The 15,083-nt window shown below is 37.3% G+C and overlaps 1 protein-coding gene across 1 annotated transcript in view; it reads left to right on the forward strand.

Moving 5' to 3' along the window:
• Positions 1–3,979: 3,979 nt before the first annotated feature.
• The window catches only part of LOC107691185 (NACHT, LRR and PYD domains-containing protein 3-like), a 13,604-nt gene continuing 2,500 nt past the window's right edge, over positions 3,980–15,083 (forward strand). The window contains exons 1-6 of the mRNA XM_016489683.1: positions 3,980–4,074; positions 5,210–5,322; positions 6,997–7,116; positions 7,809–9,629; positions 9,902–10,075; positions 11,596–11,769. Coding sequence (XP_016345169.1) covers positions 5,210–5,322; positions 6,997–7,116; positions 7,809–9,629; positions 9,902–10,075; positions 11,596–11,769 — 2,402 coding nt within the window. The 5' untranslated portion in view covers positions 3,980–4,074. The remainder of the gene's footprint in view (positions 4,075–5,209; positions 5,323–6,996; positions 7,117–7,808; positions 9,630–9,901; positions 10,076–11,595; positions 11,770–15,083) is intronic.

Here is a 15,083-nt window from a genome sequence, read left to right on the forward strand (position 1 = left end):
CCCCCCCCCATCTGCCCTGGCTGCTGGACTCCCTTCTGTCTGCCTCTTGCCTCCTTCCCCTCGCTGCCCAGCGCTCCCTGCTCCCTCCTGGAACCCCTCTCCCTCCCACTATCGCCATTCTCTGGCCCATGGAATTATTTGGAGAGCAGGACTGTCTCGTTGCTCTTGGACTGTTACTCTCTGCCATTTGCTCTAAAACCCCTTTTCCTAGATACCTGCTGTTGAGCTGACTTTCTCTTTCCCGGAACTGGTTGGAATCTCTCCTGACTACCCTCTCGGACAGTGGCTTCGGTCCTGTTTGTTTTTGAATCTGAATAAAATCTTGTTATCCCTGCAACAGATTCCTCTTCTTTTACCACCCCTGACAAAATATTTGCAGGCTACACGCATGTGTTTTAACTGATAGGTTAGCCTATAGCACAGCGTCACAAATTCTGCGCGCCATCTTCAAACCTACTATCGTTTCATTGAGACGCGTGAGCCGTGATATTTACTGTTTCAACTGATAGCTAACACGCCACAAGTCTTACGGCAAGAAAATCAAAGAGACTCCCCAAAACATTAGCTTTCATTCCAGTTAGATATTTGTGTACGCATACGCGTGTGTGTGCGTTTTAACTGATATAGCATGCTAGAAGTTAAGATTGACAAAAATAAAAGACCGATTAAAGGAATTAGGCTACTAAATTAAGTGTGAATAACTAAACTAAAATAAAATAAATCAAACCAAACAACATTTTCCTGTGGCTTAGAGGTGATTGTTTAGAAGAAAACTTGTGTAACCTCATTAAAAAAAAATTAAAAAGTCTGGGGTTATATAGCACGCAAGAAGTCTTACGCTTGACAAAAACCAAAGAGTAAATAAAGGAATTACTAAATTAAGTGTGAATAACTAAACTAAAATAAAATAAATCAAACCAAACAACATTTTCCTGTGGCTTAGAGGTGATTGTTTAGAAGAAAACTTCTGTATCCTAATTTTAAGGAATTACTAAATTAAGTGTGAATAACTATGTTTTTCTACAGGAGGAAAACGCTTAACGAGTGACTTTGTGCATTGCGTTCATATTCTGCTGTTCTGTGGCCACGGATTTGCAGACCTTGTCTTTTTCTTGCAGGACCCTGTAGGTTACGGTACTAAATTAGTTTTAATCGTTTAATCACCACCACAGCGTCTTGTCTCCATTGGCAACACGCACGATTTGTGTCGATTGCAAGTGACGTCGCAGGTAGCGGAGAGTGCAAGTGAAGATTACAAGTGACTTTGTAATTTAGTTTCTTTTTTCTTGTCTTCACCACCTGGCTACTGTTGCAAAATGTTGAGAGATTCAAACAAGAAGTAATCAATAAATAGAACAAAATAAAAAAATAAAAGACTGCAAGTGACGTCGCTAGCGGAAGCGCAAGTGTCTGAGAGTGCAAATCTGAGAATGCAAGTCTGAGAGTGCAAGTGCAAGGCTGCAGCCAGACCCTTCTCGTTAGGGGTGGGTTGTAGGTGTGGCCTGAGCGGTGCGTTCCTGAGCTCATTCCGTGTTTTGACAGCAGCGTGTGAGGATGTGTCTGACGGAAACAACGTATGATGCGCGGGTCTTCTTATTTTGTTTAACTTGCGACAAACTCAAACTAGTTTTTAAATTGTATCTAACGGTAGAGTACAACATAGATTTTGACAAGTATCTTATCCTGTCGCTTAACGTTTTTCTTTTTTCTTTTCTAACTGGTAACAAGCTCTAACTTAAAAATTGTACAGAGAAAAACTGACGTATTTTTTATCTGTAAGGATACTTTTTTGTTTTAGATCAGGGTAAGATGGTCAGCATTTTTATTTTATTTTCTAACTGGTAACAAGTTCTAACTTTTAAAAATTGTAACAGAAAAACTACCGTATTGTTTAACGAACGTATCTGGAAGGATACTTTTTGTTTGTTTTAGATAGATGGTCAGTGGATTAATTTTCTTTTTATTTAACTTTGTCAAATTCTAACTAGTTTTTAAATTGTTTAACAACACTTAAATGATCGTCTTGACCCATTTTTACTCTTTACTGGAAAAAACAGTCATTAGGCCTACATTGTTTCTATTCCGTGTATGTTTGATGTTTTTCTTGAAATGTGTGTGTAAAACTTTAATAAAAACTTCCCTTACCCCCGTTTAATAATCATACTACGTTTCACATTTTAAAGTTTAAAGCACATAGTTTTGAATAGTTTCAACGGACCCACACAAAAACACATTCCCAAACAATCATACATTCCTTGGGATCGCTGGGGTGGATAAACAGATGGCCAGTTAGATGGGTGGGGGGTGTACAGAAACAGTTGTACAGAAACAGGTGTCCATTTATGGTAGGAGGGAGGTTTTTTTATGACCCTCATCAATCAAATTTTTGACACATAGTCGACTATACTCTCTCTAATGCATCTCATAATCTTGTACTGCAGTTATATCTGATCAAATGCACATTATTATTCTTTAGTTTGGGTTAAACAAATACATTTTGCTTGGTTGGAAGAGCAGCTACGCTAATTATGTCTCTTTTCGTCTCTCTGTTTTTGCCACGGGTAACTAGGATTTACACAAGCTTCAGTCTGGATCCAGAAATTACGAAAATCTTTTCATATGCATATGTGTTATGAATAAATTGATTTTTGATGGTTAACATTGTTGTCATTTTAACTGAAATACTCCTAATTATTTTTTATCACAGATCTACTTACATGGTGTCAAGTTGCAGAGGTTTTAACAAATCAGCTAACAGATTTGGGTCAAAATGTGATCATGAACTGTGATCTTGACTTAAAGGAGGTGACATGGTTGGTACTAAATTTACCAGATCCTCCGGTTCTGATATTACGCTCTTTTTCAAACCCACCAGCAACATTTTACTTCAATAATAGATTCAAACAAAAATATTCAGTGCAGCCTAAACATATCTGTTAATAAATAATGTCAGTATTGATGAGTTAGGAGTTTTGTCCAAATAATAATAGTAATATAATAAGAATTAAAATAGGACATACTGCATTAAATGGAAATAGAATGAAGAATGGATTATACAGGTGCATCTCAATAAATTAGAATGTCGTGGAAAAGTTCATTTATTTCAGTAATTCAACTCAAATTGTGAAACTCGTGTATTAAATAAATTCAATGCACACAGTGAGTTGATTAGCTGATTGGCATGTCACCATATTCTAATTTGTTGAGATAGTGAATTGGTGGGTTTTTGTTAAATGTGAGCCAAAATCATCACAATTAAAAGAACCAAAGACTTAAACTACTTCAGTCTGTGTGCACTGAATTGATTTAATACACGAGTTTCACAATTTGAGCTGAATTACTGAAATAAATGAACTTTTCCACAACATTCTAATTTATTGAGATGCACCTGTACATGCATTGTGGGATTTTTGAAACTGTAGAACATCTGTTGCATTGTAGAGCATATAACAATGAATGACAAATGCTAGAAGCTAAAGTACTGGAAGAAGGTGGAAGCATGAAGTTAGAAGATATATTAAGTAAGCTACAAAGGAATAAGAATTTGCTTTGTTAAAATATCTAAAAGATACAGGATCTTATATAAAAATATAATGATGTTTGTTTGTTTATTTTTTATGACTATTATTATTATTATTGTTATTTAGTATATACCTACATGTGATACATACTGTATACATGACATGCATCGATGCTCCACACTCCTGTTCAGATGGCGGTAATGCAAAGTTTTCCTCAACATCTCGCGATTTCGGGACACTACTGTAGATGCCATCATTGTTGTAGATCAGTTTTCGCCCTTTTTTCAAATATATCATGGCAATACAGTAATCTCTCAATGACTGTTTTAATAATTTTGAGATGAGGTGAAAAGGACTCCTATTGTTACAGCTGCACCCGCTCATTCAGGAAACTGCACTATGGTCTTACACACACCCAGCCACTGGAGCTTGTTTACAGTTTTGAGAGCCCAGCCGTCTGAAAATCTTCTGCGCCACTATAGGGAGCGCGAAGCGAAAGTAAAAGAAATGGCGCCATTTTGAGGTTTTAAACAGCTGCGTATTTTGTGGCAAGGTAAGAACGTATTCCTCGTTTAACCAGTAGTCATGAAAATGCTGATTGTCATTACAAAAAATAACTCCCGCTTTTAACTAATGCCTGCGTGATGCGTTCAGCACAGTACAAAAGCAGGTCAGAATAATACTACGTTTCTGCTGCATCCAAATTTCCACACAACTAGTACTAAATATGTAAAATGTTTTAAAACTACACAAAATGTATTTATTGCGACCTAATTTCCAGTTCCTGCTATACATTAATGGTGGAAAAACAGTACGAAATAAGTGCATGAATGCAACAAAATTATCTAAACAGCAGCAACGCTAGATTATTGAAATTAAACAGTAAATATTAGTGAAGAGTCTTTTAGACTCTTCTTCTAGAAGAGTCACATTAAAGAGTTGAATCAAGTCAAGTCAAGTCAAGTTGAGCTTTATTGTCAGTCTGCTACATGTGGGGACATGTGCCTCACCGGACCACGGTGCTACATAAATACAGACATACAACAATGAAGTAAAACAGTATAACTAACCTAATGACAGATTTTGATTATAAATATACTATATATATAAATGTTTACCTATACATAAACAAAAAAATACAAACTGAACGAATGCTTAATACTGTACCTATACACAACTAACCTACTGACAGATTTGGACTTTAAATATACTATAAATGTTTACCTATACATAAACTAAGAAATACAAACTATAGGAATGCTTCACATAAACACTGTACCTATACACAACTAACCTACTGACAGATTTTGACTATGAATATACCAATAGCAATTGCAGTTCAGTTTAAAAACGACCATGACTTTTAGATTGCAATAAGCTTTAGTTTATGTACTGCAGTGAAGTATATTTCGAATAACAAGGAAGCTAATTAAACTGAGCTCTAACGTTATAGATATGCAACAGCAGATAATGAGTGTATAGGCCTACTTGCTAGTATTTGAGTATATTTAATGCGACTGTACTACTGTGCACTACTTAAAGGGTTAGTTACTGTCATTATTGTCATTTGCTCATCCTCATGGAGCACAATCATTATTAATTTCTTTCACTTTTTTTATTTTTATTTTTTTTACTTTTTTTGCTTAAACATAAAAATCAATCAATCTCCCAATACCTTTTTGAGAAAGATGGACAGTGCCTCCAAAATGAGTCTCTATGAAGAGACAGAAGATGAGGACACTGCCTTTAAAATCAGTTCTCCAGGACCAAGCTGTGATCAACCAATGACCTCTGACCCCAGGTAAGACACTAGAAATTTTTCCATTTGGTGAGCCTTTTCACCACAGCAACATGTACTTCATTCCAGATGTATATTTTCATCTATTTTCTTATCTGTAAATGAATAAATGTAAATGGATTCAAGTTATATACAGACATTAGCCAGTGCTTGAGACAAAAGACTGACAAACAAGAAAATAATCTTATTTTAAAATGCTGTTTTATTGATCTTTTGTCAGCATCACGAGGAGGAAGGAACAGGAATCAGAGTCTCCAGAACCCAGCTTTGTGTCTATGAAGAGTGACATGAAAAAAAAGTGAAGTGACATGTGGTCAAGTATGGTCACCCATAGTAGGAATTAGTGCTCTGCATTTAACCCATCCTTAGTGCACACACACAGCAGTGAGTTGAAATCATGAGTTTAAAGCTAGTCGATGGCGCGTCTCCAGTAAAGCTGAACTCTCCACCTGTCCGCATTCAATTCACACAGAGAACACGCGATCATGCAGGATACACATGCACACTTCACAAGATCTCACAGCTGGATTTGACCAAGTTTGCAAGATTTTTTTAATTAAATGTTCATTAGTCATTCAAAGATTTGTTTATGATATAAATACGTATTTGCCGAATGCTGACGGAAAATGAGAAAGTATTATAATGTTTGCCATTCTATAACTAATAATATAAAAGCAACCATTATAATACTGTGATGTTGCTATAGATGTTGAAGGACATTTGTTAATGTCATGATGTTAAGCAATGTTCATTTTAGCAATAACTGGTTATAGCTGTTAGTCTTTGTTCACTTTAAGGGGCGGGGATAGTCCGGCGCGGCGGGAGGACGGGCTAGAGAGAGTTCAGAGTTAGTTGGGAGAGAGAGAGCACAGAGCGGCGAGCGCTTTTCTTTCTTGTTTTCCTTCTGTTTCCTTCGGCGTACGGCGTGGGTTACGGCCATAACAGTAACCCTCCTTCAGTGCTTTAATAAAGTTACAGAGCGACTGAGAACGCCTGGTTCATTAGTAGCAAAACGCTGCAATACTTTTTTTGTATACATTTTAATTCCTTTGTTTAACAGTTTTTCTGATTATTAGACAGATTTCTGTCTGTATTAGAACTGTTAACTATGACAGCAAACAAGGAGAATGTGAGCACTGTGTGCTCAGGCGCTGCCGTTCTCAGTGCTGTCAAAATAAAAGTCCCGCCTCGAACGCATCGACCTTGGCAATATATCGGTCGACCACTACAAGATGGTTGCTTGAAAAAACCATCTTGTACACCAGCTCAGTTTTCATGCTTTGGGAGACTGTATAAAGGAAAATTAGCTTCCCAGAAAACACCATAAAATGACCACTGACCCCAGCCAAGACACTAGAAATTTTTGCATTTGGCAGACTTTTTCCAAAGGAACTCACAATGCATTCAAGATATATAATTTCATTTCTTTTCCGATCTGTACCCCTCTGAACAATCTTGGAGCTTTGTATTTCAGCAGTTTTCATGTCACTGAATCTATTTGTTGTATCCCATCTTTGTAAATTGATTTGGATAAAAGCTCCTTCTAAATTAATAAATTTAAATCAAAGTAGAATACAAGCTATATAAAGACATTAGCCAGTGCTTTAAACAAAAGACTGAAAAACTTGAAATTGGTCTGTTTTATTTTAAAATGCTGTTTTATTGATCTTTTGTCAGCATCATGAGGAAGGAACAGGAATCAGAGTCTCCAGAACCCAGCTTTGTGTCTATGAAGAGTGACATATCCATGATGCCACCCCCTGGGTTCAGTGATGGACCTGTGACCTCTGCCCCTCCGTTAGTATAAATATTTACTTGCTAATTTACTGTAGTGCATCTCAAGTGAATAATGATGTAAGAAGCAATGAAATAACATCAAATATAATCCAATATATGCAATATGCACTGCACGGGGCTTCAAACTCATAACTAGTAACCACAATTCCAAAAAAGTTGGGACACTGAAAAATTTCAATAAAAACAGAATGCATTTGCAAATGTCATAAACCCATATTTTATTCACAACAGAACACAGAAAACGTTTAAACTGAGGAAATGTACCATTTTATGGAAAAAATAAGGTAATTTTTTATTTAATTTAAGGGAATTTGATGGCCTCAACACAGTCCTCTTTTAAAACTCCAGCAACTGGTCTCCTCAATTCCCATACATACACAGACTGTTGTTAAAAGAAGAGAAGATGCTACACAATAGTAATCATAGCCCTGTCCCAACCTTTTGAGACGAGTTGCAGTCATCAAATTCAAAATGACCTTATTTTTTCCTTAAAATGGTACATTTCCTTTTTCTCAGTTTAAACATTTGATATGTTTTCTGAATATGGGTTTATGATATTTGCAAATCATTGCATGCTGTTTTTGCAAGCTAATTTTTCATAGCATCCCACTTTTTTTGGAATTGGACATTTTTTTTGGAATCTGGTGGTTACCAGTAGATATTGTAATCACTGTGATTATTTTTTCTCACAGATTCTCTCTAAACTGCACTTCATCCCATGAGACTGGAGACCTGCAGAAACCAGTGGAGGATGTCCTACAGAGAGTCAAAAACCAGCACAAAAACAGCATGAAGAACAAGTATGAGAGATTATTTGAGGGACTCAAACTAAAAGAGACTCGAACCCTCCTGAACAGGATCTACACACAGCTCTACATCATAGAGGGAGAGAGTGAAGGAGTGAATGAAGAACATGAGGTGCTACAGATGGAGAAAACAGAACACAGACACTCACAAGACACTCGAATTGACTGCAATGATATCTTTAACCCCCCACCTAAACCAGGATTTGAGGAGAAAGACAAAATAAAGACTGTTCTTACCAAAGGCATCGCTGGAATTGGAAAAACCGTCTCTGTGCAGAAGTTCATTCTGGACTGGGCCGAGGGAAAAGCCAATCAGGATGTAGATTTCATGTTTGTGCTTCCATTTCGAGAGCTGAACTTGATTAAAGATCACCAGTACAGTCTTCACAGACTTCTGCTGGACTTTCATCCTGAACTTCAAGATCTGGACTCAAAGATTTATGATGAATGTAAAGTTGTGTTCATCTTTGATGGCCTGGATGAAAGCAGAATCACACTGACGTTTTCAGATGATGTGAAAGTTTCTGACGTGAATGAGTCTTCATCAGTGGCTCTGTTGATGTCAAACCTCATCAGAGGAGATCTGTTTCCCTCTGCTCTCATCTGGATCACCTCCAGACCAGCAGCAGCCAATCAGATCCCTTCAGAATACATCAACCGTCTGACAGAAATTCAGGGATTCACTGAGCCTCAGAAGGAGGAATATTTCAGGAAGAGAATCAGTGACCAGCATCAAGCCAGCAGAATCATCTCACACATCAGAAGAGCAAGAAGCCTCCACATCATGTGCCACATCCCCGTCTTCTGCTGGATCTCATCCACTGTGCTTGAGAAGCTCCTGGAAGACGATCTGAGTGCAGAAATCCCTCAAACTCTGACTGAGATGTACATCCACTTCCTGCTCATTCAGATCAATATGAGGAAGCAGAAGTATGAAGAGAGAGATCCAGAGAAACTCCTGCAGTCCAACAGAGAAGTGATTGTGAAACTTGCTGAAGTGGCTTTCAAACAGCTGATGAAGGGCAATGTGATGTTCTATGAGGAGGACCTGATTGAGACTGGCTTAGACGTCACAGACTCAGTGTATTCGGGGATTTGCACTCAGATCTTTAAGGAGGAATCTGTCATTCATCAGAGGAAAGTCTACAGCTTCATTCATCTGAGCGTTCAGGAATTTCTTGCTGCTTTCCATGTGTTTTGCTTCCACATAAGCAACACAACAGAAGCATGTTTTGATTCACTGCACAAACTCAATGAAAGAGTAGTAGATACAGCTCTTGAGAGTGAGAATGGCCACCTGGATCTGTTCCTGCGGTTTCTGCTGGGTGTCCCACTGGAGTCCAATCAGAGACTCTTACAGGATCTACTGACACACAACGAGAACAGCTCAGAGAACATCAGGAGAACCACACAGTACATTAAAGAGAAGATCAAAGATGGACATGGACTCTCCACTGAAAGATCCATCAATCTGTTCCTCTGTCTGCTGGAAGTGAAAGATCAGACTCTGTCCAGAGAGATTCAGGAGTTTGTGGAATCAGACAAACACTCAGGGAAGAAACTTGCTCCTGCTTACTGCTCAACAATCTCCTACATGCTTCAGATATCAGAAGAGCCGCTGGATGAGCTGGACCTCAAAAAATACAACACATCAGATGAGGGTAGAAGAAGACTGATACCAGCTGTGAGCAACTGCAGAAAGGCCCTGTGAGTGTTTTATTAAGTTGCAGTTAAAAGTTTTTCTAAATAGAATCGCAATCTTTGTTGTATTTATACATATTGAGTATATGTTGTATATTTTCTTGTTCCACTTCCTTTCAGTCTTGCTGGCTATAATCTCTCAGATAAGCATTGTGAAAGGCCCTGTGAGTGTTTTATTAAGTTGCAGTTAAAAGTTTTTCTAAATAGAATCGCAATCTTTGTTGTATTTATACATATTGAGTATATTTTGTATATTTTCTTGTTCTGCTTCCTTTCAGTCTTGCTGGCTATAATCTCTCAGATAAGCATTGTGAAACACTGTCATCAGCTCTACAATTATCACACTCTGTCCTGAGAGAGCTGGATCTGAGTAACAGTGACCTGCAGGATTCAGGAGTGAAGCTACTCTCGGATGGACTGAAGAGTCCAAACTGTGAGCTGGAGATACTGAGGTCTGTGTTTCACATTAAGTAATTTAGGGGTGGGCGGTATGACCAAAATTCAGTTTCACGATATGATTCATTTTATTTCATGGTAAAGATATATTTCACAATATAGTTATTTATATATGTAGTAACTCTGAACATAGAAAAAAGGGCTTTATATGATAAATAAAATCAAATACTTTAGAAATGAAAAGTACTTCACCTTGTTTGGATTTTATTTTTCTTTTATTTGGTAAATTTGGTATTTATTTTGTAAAAACCCACTCAACATCCACTGCCCCCAGCTGATTGATATTAAATGCAACTTTTAGGTGCAATTAAACTTTAAATAAGGTGTTTCTGAATAATTTTTACATCTCATGTTATTGTTTTACTTAAATCAGTTTAGAATATCTAAATATTTTTATTTAAATATTCTATTCATAATAAATTACATTTAATTCCTTTTAATTTTGTAGAATAGAATACTAGTTATATTGTTTAAATTTGTTCCCTGGTATCTGCTTATTAGACTGTGTTTTAAGGGGTTGTTTTGCTCTTTTTGTGATACTTGGCAACCCTTCACCTGGAGCTTTAATCAAGAGATGGAAGAGTTCAATAGTGACTAGGAGTAGAGTTGCAGTATGAAAAGTGAACATAAGCTACTGTTAGTGCTGACTAAAAAGTTTAAATTATTAACACCTTATAACTGCGTCATTTTTTGAATCCTGCAGCCCGGTGAAGACTGACACGCCGCTCATATTCATATTCGCCTCTTGCGTGTGCGTGCGCGTGTCTTCAGCATCATTATAACGTGATCGCCATAATTTCAGCGTCAAGTTGAGACGTATCGAATCAGAGTAGGTTTTTATTAGCTGGATCCGAATGGTGTTTCATTTGGAGTTAAAAAAAAAACATAATACAGGCTGCTGCATTCTCAATATTTAGTGGTTTTGCCTCAGACACAGGATAGATTCGCTTTAACAAGCAAGTTGTTCATTACCACGGCAACCGCTTGCACGTCCACGTTGATTGCAATTCTCGTGTGTAAAAAATAAACAGTACACATAACAGGTGGAAAGATGCCAATAACAGTACATTAAGGCTATTTCTATTCATTACGACATTGATATTTGAACTGTTGTAGTCAAGTAAACTTAATTCATAACGCTTCCTCCGTACTGCACCTTTGTTCCAACAATATCACATTATTAACAAGAACACACACTGGTGAAAAATGGAATCCTCTATGGATCCTCCTGATCGGTTTGTTCGTCTTTGTCCACGTTTGCATGACAAATGGCAGCGTCTCAGTCTCACACGCGCTGCACGTGATTTAACCACACCTACTTATTTACCTACATTTTGTGGTATACATGGAATAAGCAATCTGTTAGGGTTGACTTTTTTATTTCGCGGTAACGGAATATATCATCATACCGCCCAGCCCTAAAGTCATTCATATGTTGAGTCATGAATATTTACAGGTTAGGGTTTCATACTAACTTTAAAACCACACTCTGAGTATTGTTGCTGTGTCTCTGTAGGTTGTCAGGCTGTATGGTGACAGAGGAAGGCTGTGGTTTTGTGTCTTCAGATCTGAGTTCAAACCCCTCACACCTGAGAGAGCTGGATCTGAGCTACAATCATCCAGGAGAATCAGGAGTCCAGCTGCTCAATGACAAACTGAAGGATCTAAACTGTGCACTGGAGAAACTCAAGTATGTGGGGCAATAAGTAGTTTTTATTCAAGATCAATACTGTTAATCTCAGTTGAAAGAAAAGTAATGAGGACGTTGAAGATCTTGATGAAGATGTTTATTGCAGCATAGCAGTGACAAAGTACATGGCAGTACCTTGGGTTCAATGGTGTCGGAATGAACCAAGAACATCCTAAGCTCAAACCTTTTATACAGTTACAGTTTACTACCCTTCATGTAAATGAAGTTGCTCCTGTTGTTATAGCTGTGGTCTGTATGTTAATGAAGTTCTGACACCCCTTTGTCTGAGATGGTTCTCGGTGTCCCACACCCACTCCCATTCTACAATTGGTCACCATTTGCTCAGGATGTGATCATCCCAAATGGTCTAGAAACAACATAACTGTTGACTTTCTTATTATCTAAAATAATTAAGCCATTTTGGGAAATGAGCATGATCAAACATATATTGTGGAGTGAAATCTGGGTCGGGGCAGACTACAGTTTCTTACACAGTTGAGTTAAATAAATTGAACAGCTATAAGACAGGCATCATATGCAAGATATTTTCTATGCCCTTTAACCATGACAGTGCACAAAAGAGACATGGACGTTTTTTTTCTTTTCTTTTATTATTCAAGGCTTAACCTAAACAATTAAACCAGTCATGTTGTGATGACTTTGTCTTTTTAAGGTAGTTTAAGGCTAGTTGTTCCAGCATTTTTAGAGAAGTTGCAGCAGTTCTTTTGTGGACTCATTTTACAGTTAGACATTCTTATCGTAAATCGTAAGTACTAAATACTTCAAATAAGTAATTTGAACATTAAGTTTACAAATAAGTTTACTCTAACATACAGTAAATGGCAGCAATGCAGGGTCAGACATTTACTTTTCCATTTGGGGCAATATTTGCCCCTGAGCATTTGTTTACTTTCATAAGGGCAATTTTTTATAATTGCCTGATTATTTGCACCTGTGTTGTATTTTTTGTCAAATATTTAAATTTAACTAATTATTTCAATCAATCAGAATACTTTAAACTGGTACCAATAACATGTAACAAAATTGACATTTGAATGGTTATTAATGTTGATTTATACAATACATATAAAAACTTTTTGTGTTTGCAGTAACGGCGTGTCATATTCCGGCTGCACAGACAAATATGTCGGTCTATGAAGTTTGCAAAAACTGTTTGTATACAGGGTGCAATGAATCTTACATTGTGTCTGCACTTTGTTGTTTATGATGAGACAGTTTGCAGGCATGCAGAATTCAGTCAGTGAGTACGTACACTCAACAAAACTCTGGTATTTTCAGCAGTGACTAATCTAAACTCCTCTGATTGGCCATTGCATTCAAAAGCGCAACAGAAACATATTACATGGCATATTGTTCTCATGCTGTTTTATCTTTCTGCTGTTGAAACACTGGCTGAGCTATTACATGAGACATGATACATTTCAGTAAGTTATTCTATATCTTTCAACATACTTTCTGACATTCATACATGTTTAATTTGTGTTATAACTAGTAGTTAAGCAGGAGAGATAATTGGTTCACTTGCACTCCGTGCTGCTGTTTGAACTCATCTGTCCCGCCACATAAAGAGTATCAAACAGCATTTAATGTTTGAATTTCATGCTAAAATTTAAAGACTTTGAATGCTCAGACTTTGTTTCTTATCAGAATTAGCGAGAAGGGTCTGGCTGCAGCCTTGCACTTGCACTCTCAGACTTGCATTCTCAGATTTGCACTCTCAGACACTTGCACTTCCTCTAGCGACGTCACTTGTAGTCTTTTATTTTTTTATTTTGTTCTATTTATTGATTACTTTTTGTTTGAATCTCTCAACATTTTGCAACAGTAGCCAGGTGGTGAAGACAAGAAAAAAGAAACTAAATTACAAAGTCACTTGCAATCTTCACTTGCACTCTCCGCTACCTGCGACGTCACTTGCAATCGACACCAATCGTGCGTGTTGCCAATGGAGACAAGATGCTGTGGTGGTGATTAAACGATTAAAACTAATTTAGTACCGTAACCTACAGGGTCCTGCAAGAAAAAGACAAGACCCGCAAATCCGTGGCCACAGAACAGCAGAATATGAACGCAATGCACAAAGTCTCTTGTTAAGCATTTTCCTCCTGTAGAAAAACGTAAACACTTAATATGGCTTAATGTATTAAGATAAATTAAGTTCAATTAAAAGATCAAATTTGATATATAGTTATTATTTAATGTACTACAAGGCAAACAGATGGCTATGATCACAATGCGCAAACTTTCACTTGTCCTCCCATACAGCAAATGCTTAATGTGGCATAATAACGGACTAAGATTATAAAGACAATCCAGTAGCCTATATGTCTAGTTGTTGACTCAAAGTATATACAGACAAACAGATATGAATGTGCATTATGAAATGCATTAAGTGATTTTAAAAGGATCAACTCCGTACAGACAAGCAGACGAGCCCAGAACAAAAAGTTACAAAATAAATAAATCCTGCAAGTGACGTCGCTAGCGGAAGCGCAAGTGTCTGAGAGTGCAAGTCTGAGAATGCAAGTCTGAGAGTGCAAGTTTGTGAGTGCAAGTGCAAGGCTGCAGCCTGACCCTCTTGGAATTAGCAGCACAAAGCTTGTTGCGATTGGTTTTGTTTAGACATCAAATGAAAACAGCATAGACTAATAGATTGATTTTAAAGGGGTCCTATTATGCTCTTTTACAAAGTCTTGATTTTGTTTTGGGGGTGTCGTTAAGCGTTTTCCTCCTGTAGAAAAACATAAACACTTAACATGGCGTAATGTATTAAGATACATTAAGTGCAATTAAAAGATCAAATTCGATATATAGTTATTATTTAATGTACTACAAGGCAAACAGATGGCTATGATCACAATGCGCAAACTTTCACTTGTCCTCCCATACAGCAAATGCTTAATGTGGCATAATAACGGACTAAGATTATAAAGACAATCCAGTAGCCTATATGTCTAGTTGTTGACTCAAAGTATATACAGACAAACAGATATGAATGTGCATTATGAAATGCATTAAGTGATTTTAAAAGAATAACTCTGTACAGACAAGCAGACGAGCCCAGAACGCAATGCGTTAAATTGTACGTTAGACATTTTCCTCCTATAGAAAATCATTATAAATAAAACACATAATGTAGCTTAATGGACAAAGTAAATTTGACGCTACAGCACAGCAGCTTCTTGGTTTTCTCTGATGCACTAACTCTGCAGCAGCACTTCTTCGTCGTCTCGTCTGATGCACTCACTCAACCAAGCGTTCTAACCACAACCTCGCCCCTCCCCACCCCCCAA

The sequence above is a fragment of the Sinocyclocheilus anshuiensis genome, unplaced genomic scaffold, assembly GCF_001515605.1.
Source record: "Sinocyclocheilus anshuiensis isolate Anshui unplaced genomic scaffold, SAMN03320099.WGS_v1.1 scaffold338, whole genome shotgun sequence".
NCBI classification, from domain to species: domain Eukaryota; kingdom Metazoa; phylum Chordata; class Actinopteri; order Cypriniformes; family Cyprinidae; genus Sinocyclocheilus; species Sinocyclocheilus anshuiensis.